The 17017-nt window shown below is 42.8% G+C and overlaps 1 protein-coding gene across 2 annotated transcripts; it reads left to right on the forward strand.

Moving 5' to 3' along the window:
• The first annotated feature begins 148 nt into the window (after positions 1 to 148).
• Positions 149 to 16195, forward strand: mcmbp (minichromosome maintenance complex binding protein). 2 transcript variants are annotated; one of them, XM_029753230.1, is made up of 16 exons: positions 149 to 367; positions 745 to 830; positions 991 to 1131; positions 1459 to 1500; positions 1719 to 1808; positions 3297 to 3429; positions 9510 to 9649; positions 9835 to 9932; positions 10027 to 10199; positions 10402 to 10525; positions 10813 to 10927; positions 13302 to 13467; positions 13959 to 14092; positions 14805 to 14969; positions 15215 to 15303; positions 15417 to 16195. In XM_029753230.1, the coding sequence occupies exons 1-16, from the start codon at positions 310 to 312 to the stop codon at positions 15541 to 15543; spliced, it is 1881 nt and encodes a 626-aa protein (XP_029609090.1). In that variant the 5' UTR covers positions 149 to 309; the 3' UTR covers positions 15544 to 16195. The 2 variants fall into 2 exon arrangements, with proteins under 2 accessions (XP_029609090.1, XP_029609091.1); XM_029753231.1 differs by lacking the exon at positions 149 to 367 and adding an exon at positions 554 to 572.
• The last annotated feature ends 822 nt before the right edge of the window (positions 16196 to 17017 follow it).

Below are 17017 nucleotides of genomic sequence, written 5' to 3' on the forward strand. Positions count from 1 at the left end.
AAACAATACAACGTTTACACAAAGTTTCTGATTTACTTTCTTCTCTAGTCGACAGTCAACATTACTAACATAGCTTTTATTTAAAGTGCAATAATATTACAGATATTGGCGAAAATATCCCTAAAAAGATGCAGCGACTACGAGGGCGTTGCGTTCTCATTTCTAGTGACGCAATTTTCCCGCCAGTGTGAACGCGGACTGAGCTGTGCACTGCAGGAGAGAGAAAGAGAGATAAAGTTATTGGGGAATAATTATTAATATTTTCTGTAGTTTATTTTGTCGGCCTTCCAAAAGATTTACTGGTAAATAATGCCGTCGTCTCACGATTGGATAAACAAGCCATTGGGCGTTGTCGAAGCGATGTTTGGTAAGAAGACAAATGCCGTGGAAGAGGTGCTAGCGAGACCATGCTGGTTCAGGAACTTAGCTAGCTACCTAGCTAGCTAGTCGGTGCTAGCCACAGTTAGCTAGCTAGTTACGAGTTTGAAAACAGCTGATTTCCAGATCAACAAACTGATGAGACTGGAATAACTTACTAATGTTAGCTAACGTGGAACTGCTTTAAGTGTGGTGTATGTTTCCGGGAGGTCATTCATATTTAGTTGAATTTCTATTCTGTATTAGTCGTTTCTTATGATTGCTGAATACACATGTTTACGTCTCCCGTTCATGGTGTTGTGACTTTCTGCTGATCAGCATGCATAATGCGGATGTGGTTTGTCTTTCGCTTCTGTTGTCCTGCAGCCCAGAGCAACTCTAACCCAGAATGGGAAGAAAAAGTGTTGGAATACTTCAGAGGGCAGCTGAAGGAAAAGGAATCTCTTAGCTGGGTATGGACATTTTAAAATGTCTCTGAAGAATGCTATTTATTCTCATTTGACTAACATTGGTCACTGTGAACTAGCAGTACACTAAACACTTAAATGAATATAGAATCCAGCACACCCTTCCTTTGTACATCTTTTGTAAGTGTGTTTGTTTTCATTTCAGGTTCCTTCACTGAACGATGTGCCCTTGCACTACTTGAAGCCCAACAGCCTTGTGAAATTCCGTTGTTTGGTCCAAGACATGTTTGATCCAGAGTTCTACATGGGAGTGTATGAGACTGTGGACCCCTCAACCAAGACCAATGTAAGACCTTACACTCTTCCATTATTTTGCTTCAGTAGCTGCAGAATGCACTGTATTACACAGACACCTGCTGTCAGTGTTATCTGTAGACATTTGCCTGCATGGGAATCTGCTAATGAGACTCTGAGAAATTATAGGATGTTCAAGGTGCATTTCACCTAGCCCTGTGAAAACAATCAGTTCTAGTATTGTAGATAGTCTATGTACTTGTTGAAAGTGCAGTGAATTTACTGTAATTGGTGGAAGTATATGGCAAGTAGGAAAAAGCTTTTCCAATCTTGTTCTCTTCCTCCAGTCATTAGTTGTTGTCTGTCTGACAATTCTCAGGTGTTGAGATGTGGGAAGTACAAAGATGTCACAGAATGTGGGGTAAGCTCATCTCTCGAACATTGGCTGGTGCTCTACTTAGACATAGTTTCAAAGATGTGTAGCTAATGTATTAGACCTTTGCATGGAAGTCAGGGCAGGTCATTTTGACACGGAGTAAGCAAGTGGTGTCTACAATGTAGATTTAGTTTAAACCCAGGAGTGGTAGTGTTTTAAGATTCAAATTCACATGACTGCTCTTGATTACCTGTGTTCTTCAGGTGGATTTGAACTCCAGAAACACTGTGACTGCAGAGAGACAGACCTTCTATTGTGTCCCTATTCCAGGAGAGAGCCCTTGGGCTAAAGAGATATCCTTTCTTTCTGCTGTGATATACAGTGCTTTCGGAAAGTATTCGGACCCCTTGACTTTTACCACATTTTGTTACGTTACAGCATTATTCTAAAATTAATTAAAACGTTTAAAAAATCCCCAGCGATCTACACACAATACCCCATAATGACAAAGCAAAAACTGGTTTTTAGACATTTTTGCAAATGTATAAAAAATTATGTAAATCAGATATTTCTGTTTCTTAAGTATTCAGACCCTTTGCTATGAGATTCAAAATTGAGCTCAGGTGCATCCTGTTTCCATTGATCATCCTTGAGATGTTTCTTCAACTTGATTGGAATCCACCTGTGGTATATTCAACTGATTGGACTTGATTTGGAAGGCACACACCTGTCTATATAAAGTCCCACAGTTGATAGTGCATGTCAGAGCAAAAACCAAGCCATGCGGTCGAAGGAATTGTCCGTAGAGCTCCGAGACAGGATTGTGTCGATGCACAGATCTGAAGAAGGGTACAAAACAAAAATGTCTGCAGCATTGAAGGTCCCCAAAAACACAGTGGCCTCCATCATTCTTAAATGGAAGAATTTTGGAGACACCAAGACTCTTCCAAGAGCTGGCCTCCTGAGCAAACTGAGCAATCAGGGGAGAAGGGACTTGTTCAGGGAGGTGACCAAGAACCTGATGGTCACTCTGACAGAGCTCCAGAGTTCCTCTATAGAGATGGGAGAACCTTACAGAAGGACAATGACCCCAAGCACACAGCTAAGACAACAGACAACTTATGAATGGCTTCGGGACAAGTTTCTGATTGTCCTTGAGTGGCCCAGCCAGAGCCCGGACTTGAACCCGATCGATCATCTCTAGAGAGACCTGAAAATAGCTGTGCAGTGACGCTCCCCATCCAACCTGACAGAGCTAAAGAGGATCTGCAGAGAAGAATTTGAGAAACTCCCCAAATACAGGTGCGCCAAGCCTGTAGTGTCGTACCCAAGAAGACTCAAGGCTGTAATCGCTGCCAAAGGTGCTTCAACAAAGTACTGAGTAAAGGGTCTGAATACTTAAGTAAATGTGATATTTCAGTTTTTTATTTTTAATACATTTGCAAAATTTCACAACCTGTTTTTGCTTTGTCATTATGGGGTATTGTGTGTAGATTGATTGAGCGGGGGGAAAAACAATTTAATCCATTTTAGAATAAGGCTGTACCTAACAAAATGTGGTAAAAGTCAAAGGGTCTGAATACTTTACGTAATAATACACTGTATATTCAACAAAGCATTTTTATTTGGCTGTCTGCCAAAAGAGGAGGGGCTGATCCTCTGACTTTTTGGTCCAAATTTGGCTTTGACTCTATGAATATGATTATGCAGTACGCTCTGTGATTATCCATATTTGTTGTTTTGTTGAAATGAGTCAGAATTTTGCTCACTATTTGTGTAGGTGCAGTGGTTTGCCTAAGTAGCTGCCTCAAGCTATGGAGTTGTTCTTAACTCTGCCACACAGCTATGGCTGTTCTAGTCAGGCAAGAGTTGTCCCATCCACCTCCTATGTCCCAAGCAGACAGAAGCGCAGTTACGAAGAGGACGACGACGACATGGACACACAACCCCAGAAGCAGAGAGAATCACACACGGGTGGGTACACACCCCTTAAGAACTGCTTTACAGTTACATGTAGAATAACAGTTACATGTAGTGGAGTTACTTTTAGTCATTTCCATATAAATTCTACATTTACCAATTTTTTTTGTTGGCAACATCCATATGTTTGAGTCATGTTTGTTAGGGCACACTAGCAAAAACTTTTTTTTTTAAACGACATGCATTCAGATAGTACCTCCCCGGTTTGGACCGTTTTGTTCTTTAGTTTCATGCCTAGTGAACATGAGTCTGGCTGGTTCAGCCAGGTTGAAGACTCAGTTTTAGGAGTACTACAGTGGTTACTCATTTTTGAAGTTGCATCATACCGCAGTATAGTATGCTGTGGTGTGCTTCGGTGAGTCACAGTGCGTGCCGTTAATGCTCATTTGAATCACCAGAGGGCATCTTTGAGCACGTCTGCTCCATCTCGCCTTTTTATCCGTCTTTTATTAACGAAAATGGTGAACAAATACTGTATGCTTTCCGTTGGATATAGAGTATATACATCACAACCTATTTATAAGGTAGTTTTGTTGGTCGGGCTTTGATACATTTTCGTCAGGGCAAATCAGGTCTGTGATATTGAGTTAGTGATGTCAGACTTTAGTCTTGTCAGGTGAACTGTTGTGTCCTCATCTTTTGGTCTGATCATTTCATTCAAGCATTTTAGTTATAAAAATAAGTAACAAAGGGAGCCTTGAATAATTAAACAACAAATGAACTGCATGTTGGCTGAAGAAATTGCAGTCACGAATGCATACCACTGTTTTTGGTCTTGACTTTTTTCAGTAATACATTTCCTTCTCTGCTGCCAATCGCCAGATATCTCAATTCTTATTAGCCAATGCCCATCACGTGATCGGGTCCTTCTCGCAGGCATTGCAGCTTCGAAGCAGGCTACAAGTGAAGACAGACTGATGCAACGGAGTGCGTAACGTAAAAAAATGTGGGAAAATTCAAGGGGTCTGAACTTTCCACGGTGCATTCGGAAAGTATTTAGACCCCTTGACTTCTTCCACATTTTGTTACAGCCTTGTTCTAAAATTGATTTATTCATTAATCTACACACAATACCCCATAATGGCAAAGCAAAAATGTGTTTTTAGACATTTTTGCAAATGTATAAAAATAAAAGTATTCAGACCCTTTACTCGGTACTTTGTTGAAGGACCTTTAGCAGCGATTACAGCCTCGAGTCTTCTTGGGTATGACGCTACAAGCTTGGCACACCTGTATTTGGGGAGTTTCACACAATACCCCATAATGACAAAGCGAAAACGTGTTTATAGAAATTTTAACAGAAACCTTATTTACATAAGTATTCAGGCCCTTTGCTATGAGACTCAAAATTGAGCTCAGGTGCATCCTGTTTCCATTGATCATCCTTGAGATGTTTCTACAACTTGATTGCAGTTGACAGTGAATGTCAGAGCAAAAACCAAGCCATGAGGTTGAAGGAGTTGTCCGTAGAGCTCCGAGACAGGATTGCGTCGAGGCACAGATCTCGGGAAGGGTACCAAAAAATGTCTGCAGCATTGAAGGTCCCCAAGAACACAAGGGCCTCTATCATTCTTAAATGGAGGAAGTTTGGAACCGTCAATACTCTTCCTAGAGCAGGCCGCCCGGCCAAACTGAGCAATCGGGGGAGAAGGGCCTTGGTCAGGGAGGTGACCAAGAACCAGGTGGTCACTCTGACAGAGCTCCAGGGTCCCTCTGTGGAGATGGGAGAACCTTTCAGAAGTACAACCATCTCTGCAGCACTCCAGCAATCAGGCCTTTTATGGTAGAGTGGCCAGACGGAAGCCACTCTTCAGTAAAAGGAACATGACAGCCCTCTTGGAGTTTGCCAAAAGGCACTTAAAGGACTCTGACCATGAGAAACAAGATTCTCTGGTCTGATGAAACCAAGATTGAACTCTTTGGCCTGAATGCCAAGCGTCGCATCTGGAGGAAACCTGGCACCATCCCTACGGTGTGAAGCGTGGTGATGGCAGCATTAAGCTGTGGGGATGTTTTTCAGCGGCAGCGACTGAAAGACTAGTCAGGATCAAGGCATAGATGAACGGTATAAAGTACAGAGAGATCCTTGATGAAAACCTGGTCTAGAGCGCTCAGACTGGGGTCAAGGTTCACCTTCCAAAAAGGAAAACGACCCTAAGCACACAGCCAAGACAAAGCAGGAGTGGCTTCGGGAAAAGTGTCTGAATCTCCTTGAGTGTCCCAGCCAGAGCCTGGACTTGAACCCGATTGAACATCTCTGGAGAGACCTGAAAATAGCTGTGCAGCAACTCAGCCCATCCAACCTGACAGAGCTTGAGAGGATCTGCAGAGAAGAATGGGAGAAACACCCCAAATACAGGTGTGCCAAGCTTGTAGTGTCAAACCGAAGAAGACTTTAGGCTGTAATCGCTGCCAAAGGTGCTTCAACAAAGTACTGAGTAAAGGGTCTGAATACTTATGTAAATGTAATATTTCAGTTTTTATATTTTTCATAAATTTACAAAAATCTTTTTTCTTTTTCCTCGTGGTATTGTGTGTAGATTAATACATTTTAGAATAAGGCTGTAATGTAACACCTGGCCTGCAGTTGAGGCATCGCCAGTTGTGAACTCTGCTGCATGCTCATAATTATTGCCTGATCTGTTGGTATTCATAACCTTATTTAACCAATTCTCCCCTAACCCGGATGACGCTGGGCCAATTGCAACACAGCCTGGGATCGAACCAGGATCTGTAGTGACGCAGTACCTTAGACCACTGCACCACTCGGGAGGCTCCCAATTCTCATATTTTTGAGTGATGTGATTGGCAATGCACTGAATCATACAGCATTATGCCGGTTGAAAGAGGAATTTTGATAATATTACCATTTATATCAACACACTCGACACTCCCCTTCAACTCTAAATCGCTTTTGTGTGCGCTCCAAATTGATAACTTGAAGTAACATAAGTTAATTGAAAGGAAAATGTGATTATTTATTAGCCTAGTGGTTATTAGTATTTTCGGGCATATCGTGTGAATTAGGCCTCATGTAAAATCCTTGTCAAAAGCTCAAGAGATACTGTTGCGTATAGGTCTAGATTATTTATGAGTTGATCATATAAAAAAAAATTCACCAACTCCAAAGCAAGAACTGGTGCAGGAACTACTGACTCGCTACCCTTTTCTATAATCAATACACCTACTGGTAACTCTTAACTGTTAGGACAGCATATGAGGTCTCCTAAATATCTGTCGACTAGGTGGAACTCTTATGACTGGAGATGCGTCACGCGTAGCAAGTTATGGTATTGAGGCTAAACAGGATGCGCTCTTAGGCCTACAGCATGAAGACATTACAATTATGATCATTATTGTAATAATAATAAGGAGATAAAGCACAAGGAGGGTAGAGGAGCGAGAGCTGCTTGCATATTATTTTCTGTCTTTATTATACCATAGCAATGATTTTAAAATCAGCCGGATTTGTGAAATTGCTTTATCCAACATTTTGAATTTGCGTGAGGCTTGGTGCTCACGGAATCAGTAGGCTATTAAACAAACTCAAACAGGCAACATTTATAAAGCCAGGCGCATTTAAGATAGGTCTATAAATCAATAGTTGTTTACTCTCTCCTCAATTCGCTATTGTGCACAAAGTAACATATAGGGAAAGGCTCCAATTCAATGGCGCACTGAAGATTGTTTCAGAACCGTGGACTTACTTTTCCGCGTAGGACTGACTGACTCACTAATTTGTGGCTTTCGTTCAAAATAAGTTGTACTATAAAGAAGGGTTAACAACACATTATTTCTGATAATCTTTAGCATTCCCAGTCTCTCTCTCTCACTACAGCTCATTTTGTTTGAATTATGTGGATTATAATAAATTGACGTTTTTTTAGGGGTTGATGCGTTTTTTTGTTAGGGAAAATCAGGACTGTGATATTGTGTTCGAAATGTAAAACTTTAGAGGACTTCAGCCTTGAATTCATTTCAAGTTTGCCCTTTTTTGGCCGTTAGGCTGCACTTTACAATAGGTCAGTCGGTGATCTGTATCCTAAACTGTAGCACAAATAGGGGGATTTCTCACACCTAGCCGAGCTATTAGACTAACCCTTTGTAAATGAATGGAGGTGGGAATTTTTCTGTCCGAGAGTCTCTCTCTCTCTCTCTTGCGCTAGAGTCCTGCATCGGGCAACAAAAATCAACTGGGTTGTCCCAGAGTTGAGAGAATTTGGGTAAATACAATGGCGCAATTACACTTGACATGTGGATTGAGATTAAAAAAAAATAAAAATTGTTATGCATTGGTGCTCGTGGAGATGGTGCTATTCACCATGGAGTGGGACAGTTCCCAGCTCAAAACTGCAGATAAAATAAAGCCAGCTTTTGTGAAAAAAATACTTATGAATCTTGTTGATTTTCTAAATTGCGTCAGAGGCCACACTCGCCTCGGAGGCGAGCGAACAGCCTACTCTTCACTAGACAACTACGCGGTTCCAAAGGATAAAGCGTCACCTACAGATGGATTTGTGGTGTCAGAGAGAAGCCAGCCTGCGACCTGACACGTTGGATAACATCCTTTTCCTGCACAGCAATTTGAAGAAATCAGTGATGAATGTTCTGTTTTTTGTTTTAGTAGCTTAAGCTATATTAGAAGGCTCTTTTCAAAGTGATTTTGAATTGTAAATGTGCCGCATTGTGGGGGGGGATATATCGAGGCGTTGTTTCTTTTCAGCCAAATGTTGAATAGACGTGCAGACAAATGAATGCAGGAAAAGAGGAATAAATAATAGTCACATAAGCATTTAGGCTAAATCAATTTGTTGTATTGTTGGGTAATGGATTGACTCTCGTAAGTCGGCAATTTTCTTGAGTATATTCATCCATTCAGAAGGTTAAACCCGTAGGTCTTAGGTCGGCGGCCAATTAAATTAGATTACCAGGTTCATTTTTCATTCGGTTAAAATAATCCGTGCCGCCTTGCAACGTTATGAAGTCCAAAAGTTATGGGCGGAGTTAGAAAGTTGGCTGTCAGAAGTATTACAATGTAAATGTACTTTTTTTTTAAATCTGTCTGTCAGCGTATTTCAAGACGTGGTATGTGAAGGTGCATGCAGCGAGATACCCGATGGGTTGGAGGATACTTTCCTTGTCAATCATTTTGAGAGAGAAAAAAAAAACGTATACTTAACTGGAAATCGACCAATATTCCATTAACACAATGGAAAGGTCAAATGCTTTATCTAAATGTTAAAAGTGCGTGGGCAACGGAGAGAAACAAAATGTTGCCGTTTGAGGCCATGTGGTGGAGAGTCATGCTGAAGATGGGGGTGGTGTGTGAGAGCAAGTGGAGCTGAGCAGGTGTGATGTAGTCGATCATTGTGTGATGTTGTCGTTTTTGTAATGTAAAAAGAGGAAAATTACAGCTCCCAACACGAATCTGATTATGAATAGGATTTATTTCGTTTACAATCTTCATTGTAACCATTAATGTCACAAATAATTGAGCAGATTAACTTGGCAAAAAATACGTTTTATTAGACTATCAGAAAGACTGTCTTATTTATTTTGATCCAGGGCCACAAATGAGTGAGTCACTGAGCTCTATGCTGACAAATATAGCTTTATGCCCCAAAATAGCCTACTAAATAGGCCAAGCCTAAACAAATACATTAAATTGTCTAAATAAACAAGTACATTTTAATAATTAAAACAAATTCAATGGCTCAGCTCTTGAAAATATGGGCAACCTTTTTTCCGTCCGTTTCCTCGCAAGACTCTTCAGTTTCTTCTTCACATCAGCAAAGAAGGACTCCGTGTTTCAGAAATCCCCTTCGTCAAAAGGGGCTATCGGTATTTCCACTCTGTGGTAAATAAAGCCAGTTTGTAATCTTAGATTTCTTTCTGTGTTTTTCGAGGGAGAGAAACCAAAAGCATAATCAGTGTTCTAACTCCCCCTTGTGATAGTGTGGCGGAATGACGCAATTTACCACTATCTGCCACCGTCTACCACAGTGTCGCGGCATAAACTCTCAACTTTTCAATTGAGAAACCACTATACCAACCGTTCTCTCTTCTATTTACAGAGCCCCATGGCAACGGGGACTCCAAGCGGCAGGAGACCGAAGCCCCCTCCAGCCAGACAACTGCCCCCTCAGACTGTTCCTCTCATCTGGACCTCAACTTTCCCCTGCCGGGGGAGAGGGGGCCAGCCTGTCTAGTGAAGGTAAAACAAACAAAATCGTCCTGGGTGATTTTTAGGCCCAGCCTGTCCAGTGGTTGATTTATATAATATTTTGCCTGGGTTCTGTAACTAAGCTTAATCAAGGGACTAGCCTTTTTGTGTGTCAGAATAGTCAAGTGATCCCAAAGATCCCATTGACTCTGACTCACCAGGTGCTCTGTTGACAGGTTTATGAGGGGTTGGACAGCTTCAAACTGAACGACACACTGGAGATCTATGGGATTCTCTCCGTCAACCCAGTCCTGACTGTGCTGGGGGAAGAAAAGTAGGGCGCTTGAGTTTCTTTTTAAATGAGGTTTGTTTCGTTTTAGTTGCGTTTTGTGCGTCCGTATTGCTCACAGCATTGTGTATCCACGCAGAGACCCCTCGTCGTTGCTGCTAAACCCCAGCGAGAGTATGGAGAGTCCAGAGGAACAGAGAGCTCATGACCCCCCTGCTTCACTGGTGCCCCGTCTCCACATGCTGTACGCCCGCCCCCTGCAACACAACAACCCCCTTCTGCCCTCTGCTCCCACAGAGGACCAAAGCGCCTGTAAGACTGGGGACACATCACAATATACATTTACTTGTATTCACTGAGGGCGGTGCAATTCTCCCACTGACATCAATTAATGATTTATGCGAAAAATCTGAATTTGGACCTGAATTGTATGCTTTAAAAAAAATCAAATTATAGGGTTCCTTAGCTGTTATGTGGAGTGTCTGTTTTAAACTTTTGTGTCTCACCTTCTCAGTTGTATCCTCTTTCCTGGTCGAGATGGCATCTGTGAGGGCAGAGCTGCTCGCTTACCTCACTCACGTTCTTCTGGGAGACGGACTGGCTGCCGAGTACCTCTTACTGCACCTCATCTCTAACGTGTGCGTGTGCAGTCCATACACAAAGGGATGGTTTCCCCAAACCCAGCGTGAGCTTAGTCCTGGCATAAAACATTTAATGGACGTTCTCCATTTTGAGAATGATTTTTAATCCAGAACTAGGCTTAATCTGGGTCCGGGAAACCGTGCCAGAGATAAATGTATGTATGTTTTCTTTCTCTATTTACGACTCCATCTGTAGTGCATAGTAAGTACCACCACAACTCTTTATTGTAACAAGCTCCAAGGTGGTTCCTGATAGTGATTTGTGTGGGTCTCTGTCATCACAGGTATACCAGGCGGGATGTCCTGCCTTTGGGTAAATTCACCCTGAATCTGAGTGGCTGCCCGCTCAACTCCTACACAGAGCGACTCTATCAGATCATCCAGCAGCTGGTGCCTTGTGTGAGTTAATATTCTTTATCGTGGTCCGTGTTAAATCAACTGGTTTGACTGTTACTTGAGATTATGAATTGAGATGTCGCAGCACGTTTGGGTGCCACTAGTAGTTGAGATTAAAATTGAGTAGAACACTGACATGCAACTCCTGCCTGAAGTATGGCAGTACAGTTTCTTCATTGTCATGACTAAATTAATTTAGCCATCCACTTAAGGTCAGTATTAGATTAGATTAGATTCTGAAAGAAGGCATACTTTGTAGATCTCTAGGATGACAATTAGGGATCCATGGGCTCGTGGGTAACATTGCTCGTTCCAAATCTGAGGGGAGTGGCTTTGGAGTTTGACAGTTTGTATGTATACATATCCCATAGAGAAATTTGCTTGCAAACATACCACTCTTTATACAAAAATACACTACCGTTCAAAAGTTTGGGATCACGTAGAAATGTCCTTGTTTATGAAAGAAAAGCCAATTTTTTGGTCCATTTTAAAATGACATCAAATTGATCAGAAATAGTGTAGACATTGTTAATGTTGTAAATGCCTATTGTTGCTGGAAACGGCTAATTTAAATATGTATATATTTTTGTAATGGAATAGCTACGTAGGCGTACAGAAGACCCATTATCAGCCACCATCACGCCTGTGTTCCAATGGCACGTTGTTAGCTAATCCAAGTTTATCATTTTAAATGATAAACGTTTTGCTCCAGATACTCAACTAGTCTAAAGAAGGACAGTTTTATTGCTTCTTTAATCAGAACAACTGTTTTCAGCTGTGCTAACATAATTGCAAAAGGGTTTTCTAATGATCAATCAGGTTTTTATAATGATAAACTTGGATTAGCTAACACAACGTGCCATTAGAACACAGGAGTGATGGTTGCTGATAATGGGCCTCTGTACGCCTACGTAGATATTCCATTAAAAATCTGCCGTTTACAGCTACAATAGTCATTTACAACATTAACAACGTCTACACTGCATTTCAGGTCAATTTGATGTTATTTTAATGTATAAACATTTTAGCTTTTCTTTCATTAACAAGGAAATCTAAGTGACCCCAAACTTTTAAACAGTAGTGTATGTGGACACACTTTCAGATTAGTGGATTCCGCTATTTCACCGACACCCGTTGCTGACCGTTGTATAAAATCGAGCACACCGCCATGCAATCTCCATAGACAAACATGGCCTTACTGAAGAGCTCAGTGACTTTCAACGTGGCACCGTCATAGGATGCCACCTTTCCAACAAGTCAGTTAGTCAAGTTTCTGCCCTGCTAGAGCTTCCCCGGTCAACTGTAAGTGCTGTTTATTGTGAAGTGGAAACATATAGGAGCAACAATGGTTCAGGCGTGAAGTGGTAGGCCACACAAACTCACAGAACGGGACCGCCAAGTACTGAAGCGGGTAGTACGTCAAAATCGTCTGTTCTCAGTTGCAACACTCACTACCGAGTTCCAAACTGCCTCTGGAAGCAACGTCAGCACAAGAACTGTTCATCGGGAGCTTCATGAAATGGGCTTCCATGGCCGCACACAAGCCTAAGATCACCATGCACAATGCCATGCTTCGACTGGAGGGGTGTAAAGCTCGCCGCCATTGGACTCTGGAGCGGTAGAAACGCGTTCTCTGGAGTGATGAATCTCACTTCACCATCTGGCAGTCCGATGGATGAATCTGGGTTTGGCGGATGCCAGGAGAACGCTACCTGCTCCAATGCGTAGTGCCAACTGTAAAGTTTGATGGAGGAGGAATTATGATCTGGGGCTGTTTTTCATGGTTCGGGCTAGGCCCCTTAGTTCCAGTGAAGAGAGATCTTAACGCTACAGCATACAATGATATTGTAGACGATTCTGTGCTTCCAACTTTCTGGCAACAGTTTGGGGAAGGCCTTTACTGTTTCAGCATGACAATGCCCCCGTGCACAAAGTGAGGTCCATACAGAAGTGGTTTGTTGAGATCGGTGTGGAAAACCTTGACTGGCCAGCACACAGCTCTGACCTCAAGCCCATCGAACACCTTTGGGATGAATTGGACCGCCGACTACGAGCCAGGCGTAATCGCCCAACCTCACTAATGCTAGTGGCTGAATGGAAGAAAGTCCCCGCAGCAATGTTCCAACATCTAGTGGAAAGCCTTCCCAGAAGAGTGGAGGTTGTTATAGCAGCAAAGAGGAGACCAACTCCATAATAATCCCCGTGATTTTGGAATGAGATGTTCGACGAGCAGGTTTCCACATACATTTGGTCATGTATTGTACATTGCATGAGTATAATGTATCACACGGCATACATTACAAGACTTGAACCGACAGACACTTTAACGTACATTGATAAACTGACTTCGGTTACCGTTTTTTTTTCTCCCCGGTAGTCTTACCGTCTCAGTATGAGCCTCCACACAATGAACAGCATGCGTCTGGTGCCTAAGAAGGACTACGTGGCCAACCGGCTGGTGAGTGGAGCCTTGCAGCTGGCCAGGAACACCTCCCTCTTCCTTGATGAGACGCAGCTGGAGCAGGGTCAACTGGACAGCTCAGGTAAGAGGATCGGGAACTGTGAACTACGGGCCGCATTGGGCAGCAACTAGGGCTTTGACCCTGAGCCACTATGGCAAGAAACTGAGGCCCTGCCCAGAAACAACTTTTAAGCTCGGACACTCGTGTAGATCTGAGAGGATTCGATAGGTGTTCAGAATGTGGCGATTGCTCCAACTTGCCCTCTGATAGGCTAGGTGGAATTTTCCACGTTGCTTGTACCCGTCTTATCCTCTCAGATGTCCACAAGTGGGGATAGGTGGTAGGGACAAGGGGTTGTTTCTGGGCAGGGCGAAAGAACTACGGTGACTGGGAACACATTTTTAAGACAAGCGCGCAGCAGATATTGGACTGCCTCTTGCTTTTGTGTGCGAAGTCCGGGGTATATTAATGAATTCATTTGGTTTACCAATTGCGGTAGTGCAATGTCATGTAATCCGTTGAATAGCTTTGTGCCGTGGCGAGATGTCCATAGATGTCCGTGTGTGCTGTAGGTGTGCGGAACATCACTGCCCTGGGGAACCTGATCTCTTGGCAGAAGGTTGATTATGACTTCAGCTACCACCAGATGGAATTCCCCTGCAATATTAACGTGCTCGTCACATCAGAGGGCAGATCGCTGCTGCCGGTGAGTACAAAACAAGAGGGTCTGAGGAGGCAAGGCCCACACACCAGAAGGCGTAAGTGGGGGTGTGTGTGTGTCAGCGTGCGTGCAGGGGTTAGGTTTCAGCCAGGATGTCAGGAGACTGACTCGTGTCAAATGCCATGGGGTTGTTTCCAACCAGCGCCACCATGCTGCCCACTCTCGCTGCCCATTGGTCACCCCAGCCCCCTAGCAGCGCCATGGTCTGGCTTTAGAACTTGGCCTCACCGTGTTGCAAATGGCCAAAGGAATGCGCTGTGTGCTATTTCTGTGTGTCGGTCGAATGGAGTTGCTATGGCTGCAGCTGTGGCACCGGGACAATCCTGGCCAGAGGCGTCAGGATAGGGCCGTCTATCAGGCCACGCCACAGTGAAGGGCAGGGTGAGTGTGTCATAAACAACTGTGGGAGCAGATGGTCACAAGTTCATTTTCCTGTCGATGATGAGTACGTGTTGTGAAATGAGCTGATGAAGTTTTATATACACACACCTACTCTGTTTAAGTGAACCAGTGCTTACTAGCACCAGAGGTTTGAAATCAAGCCCTCGACATGAGGACTTCCTGCAAATACCTCATCAACATATTTGCCACACTCCCATTGACTGGATGGTCTGAATCTTTCTCGGGCCGTTACAGGAAATTAAACCCTCCCCCCGTGTGATGTGTTTATCATAGAATCTCTGCTCCCATTCCACAGTCGGACTGCCAGGTGCCCCTACAGCCCCACGTGACCCCACCCAACATGGAGGAGTATCTCACTACCATCCACATGGCACAGTTCACGTCACAGATGAACAAGTTCCGTGTGTACCTGAGTCTGGCCCGTACCCTCGACTACAGCATCTCTGATGAGGTCACCAAGGTGAATGCTACTTTAGATTTTTTCAGGTTTCCAAACCTTTTGTTATGAACCCAGCTTCTGTGCTGAAAGCAATATTGAATAGTTAAGCTCAGTCAAGGTGTTTTTGTTTAACGTCGTGGTAAGGTATCGGGTTTCCAAGACCTGTGGTTACTGCGACCACTCCCTCTGTTTTCTATAGAAATTAGCCTATTTGTTTCTTATTTTTGTTCAATCTTATTCAGTTGCCTTGTTATTGTTTTCCACAGGCAGTTGAGGATGACTTTGTTGACATGCGCAAAGATGACCCCCAGAGCGTCACCGCAGAGGACCTGCATAGGATGCTTGTTGTCGCAAGGTACGTGAAAGTTATTCAGCCGTACCTGTCCTGACGTCTTAATTCAGCATGACATGCTCCTCAAGTTAAGCAATCATTTTCTGTAGCTAAGTCGGCATAACGTTTGTCCCCAGGTTGCTCTCCTTAAGTTTGGGACAGACCACCCTTTCCCGAGATGGATGGATGAGAGCCAAGCACATAGACATGCTTCGCAGGAGCAGGACCGAACAACAGAAGAGTCTCAATGGCAACGAGCCTTAATCACAAACACCCAATCCGGTGTGGAAATAAAAAAATATGTTATGTGGAACAAACATTTTTCATTTTGATACCAGAAGAGCAATTTTTTTTGAAAAGTTCAACTTAATAAAACTTTTATGTACAAAAGTTTTTGTTCTTTTTGCATAGCACTGGGATTCTATTTAGCTTTTTTGCTTTGGTATTGAGAGATCAGGATAAGCTTTTTATCAGTTGTCATATTTGCAATTTCTCGAATAAGAACATTTTTAAATCCTGGCAAAACAAAATGACATGACTAATTGTACTGTGGGATATTTTCAGTGCTTTGTATGTTACTGCCTTAAACTCCATTGAAGTACTGTTTACATTTGGGATTCAGTCCAGGTAAGTTTGAACTAATGCAAAATATATGCGAAGCCAATGTTGACTTTTCTCCCCTTACTCTAGACCAAATGTTGTCGTTCTTAGATCAACATGTTGGATCTGGTATTGAAAGTATATGTAAATAGGGCATTTTGAGATCATATTTTATTCTCCCCATCTGATGCCTGAAAGTTCTCAGGAGTGAATACAATCATGATTTGCTGAATGAGCTTCCCCAAAATGTAATTCTTGCTTTATGGGATCAGTTTGTGAATGATTGTTTGCACTCATTAAAATATGGATAGCTTGACATTTGTTATTTTGGGCTAATTATTTTAAGGGACACCCTAGATTCGGACCCAAATGCATATATACAGTACCAGTCAAAAGTTTGGACACACCTACTGTCCTCAAGGGTATTTATTTTTATCTACATTTTATTTTCTACATTGTAGAATAATAGTGAAGACATCAAAACAACACACATGGAATTATGTAACCAAAAAAGTGTAAAACAAATCAAAATATCTTATTTGAGATTCTTCAAAGGAGCCACCCTTTGCCTTAACAGCTTTACACGCTTGTCATTCTCTCAACCAGCTTCATGAGGTAGTCACCTGGAATGCGGAAAATTAAGAGCTTTGAACGTTTTAAGTGCACTCACAAAAACCAAGCGCTATGATAAACTGTCTCATGAGGACCGCCACAGGAAAAGAAAACCCATAGTTACCGCTGATGCAGAGGATAAGTTCATTAGAGTTACCAGCTTCAGAAATTGCAGCCCAAATAAATGTTAGTGGACACACCTCAACATCAACTGTTCAGAGGAGACTGTGAATCAGGCCTTCATGGTCAAATTGCTGCCAAGAACCCACCACTACGAGACTTGTTTGGGCCAAGAAACACAAGCAATGGACATTAGACTGGTAGAAATCTGTCTTTTGGTCTGGAGTCCAATTTTGAGATTTTTGGTTCTAACCGCCGTGTATGTGAGACGCAGTGTAGTTGAACGGAGGATCTCCGCATGTGTGGTTCCCACCCTGAAGCATGGAGGTGGGGGTGCTTTGCTGGTGACACTGATTTATTTAGAATTCAAGGCACACTTAACCAGCATGGTTACCACAGCATCCCA

This window comes from Salmo trutta, chromosome 5, assembly GCF_901001165.1.
Source record: "Salmo trutta chromosome 5, fSalTru1.1, whole genome shotgun sequence".
NCBI lineage: Eukaryota > Metazoa > Chordata > Actinopteri > Salmoniformes > Salmonidae > Salmo > Salmo trutta.

Bases quoted from the DNA above. Each gene is read 5' to 3' on its own strand.
- mcmbp (XM_029753230.1), top strand. From the start codon at position 310: ATGCCGTCGTCTCACGATTGGATAAACAAGCCATTGGGCGTTGTCGAA. The intron at 831-990 runs GTATGGACATTT...TTTTCATTTCAG, and splicing joins AAAAGGAATCTCTTAGCTGG to GTTCCTTCACTGAACGATGT. The intron at 10,928-13,301 runs GTGAGTTAATAT...TCTCCCCGGTAG, and splicing joins TCCAGCAGCTGGTGCCTTGT to TCTTACCGTCTCAGTATGAG.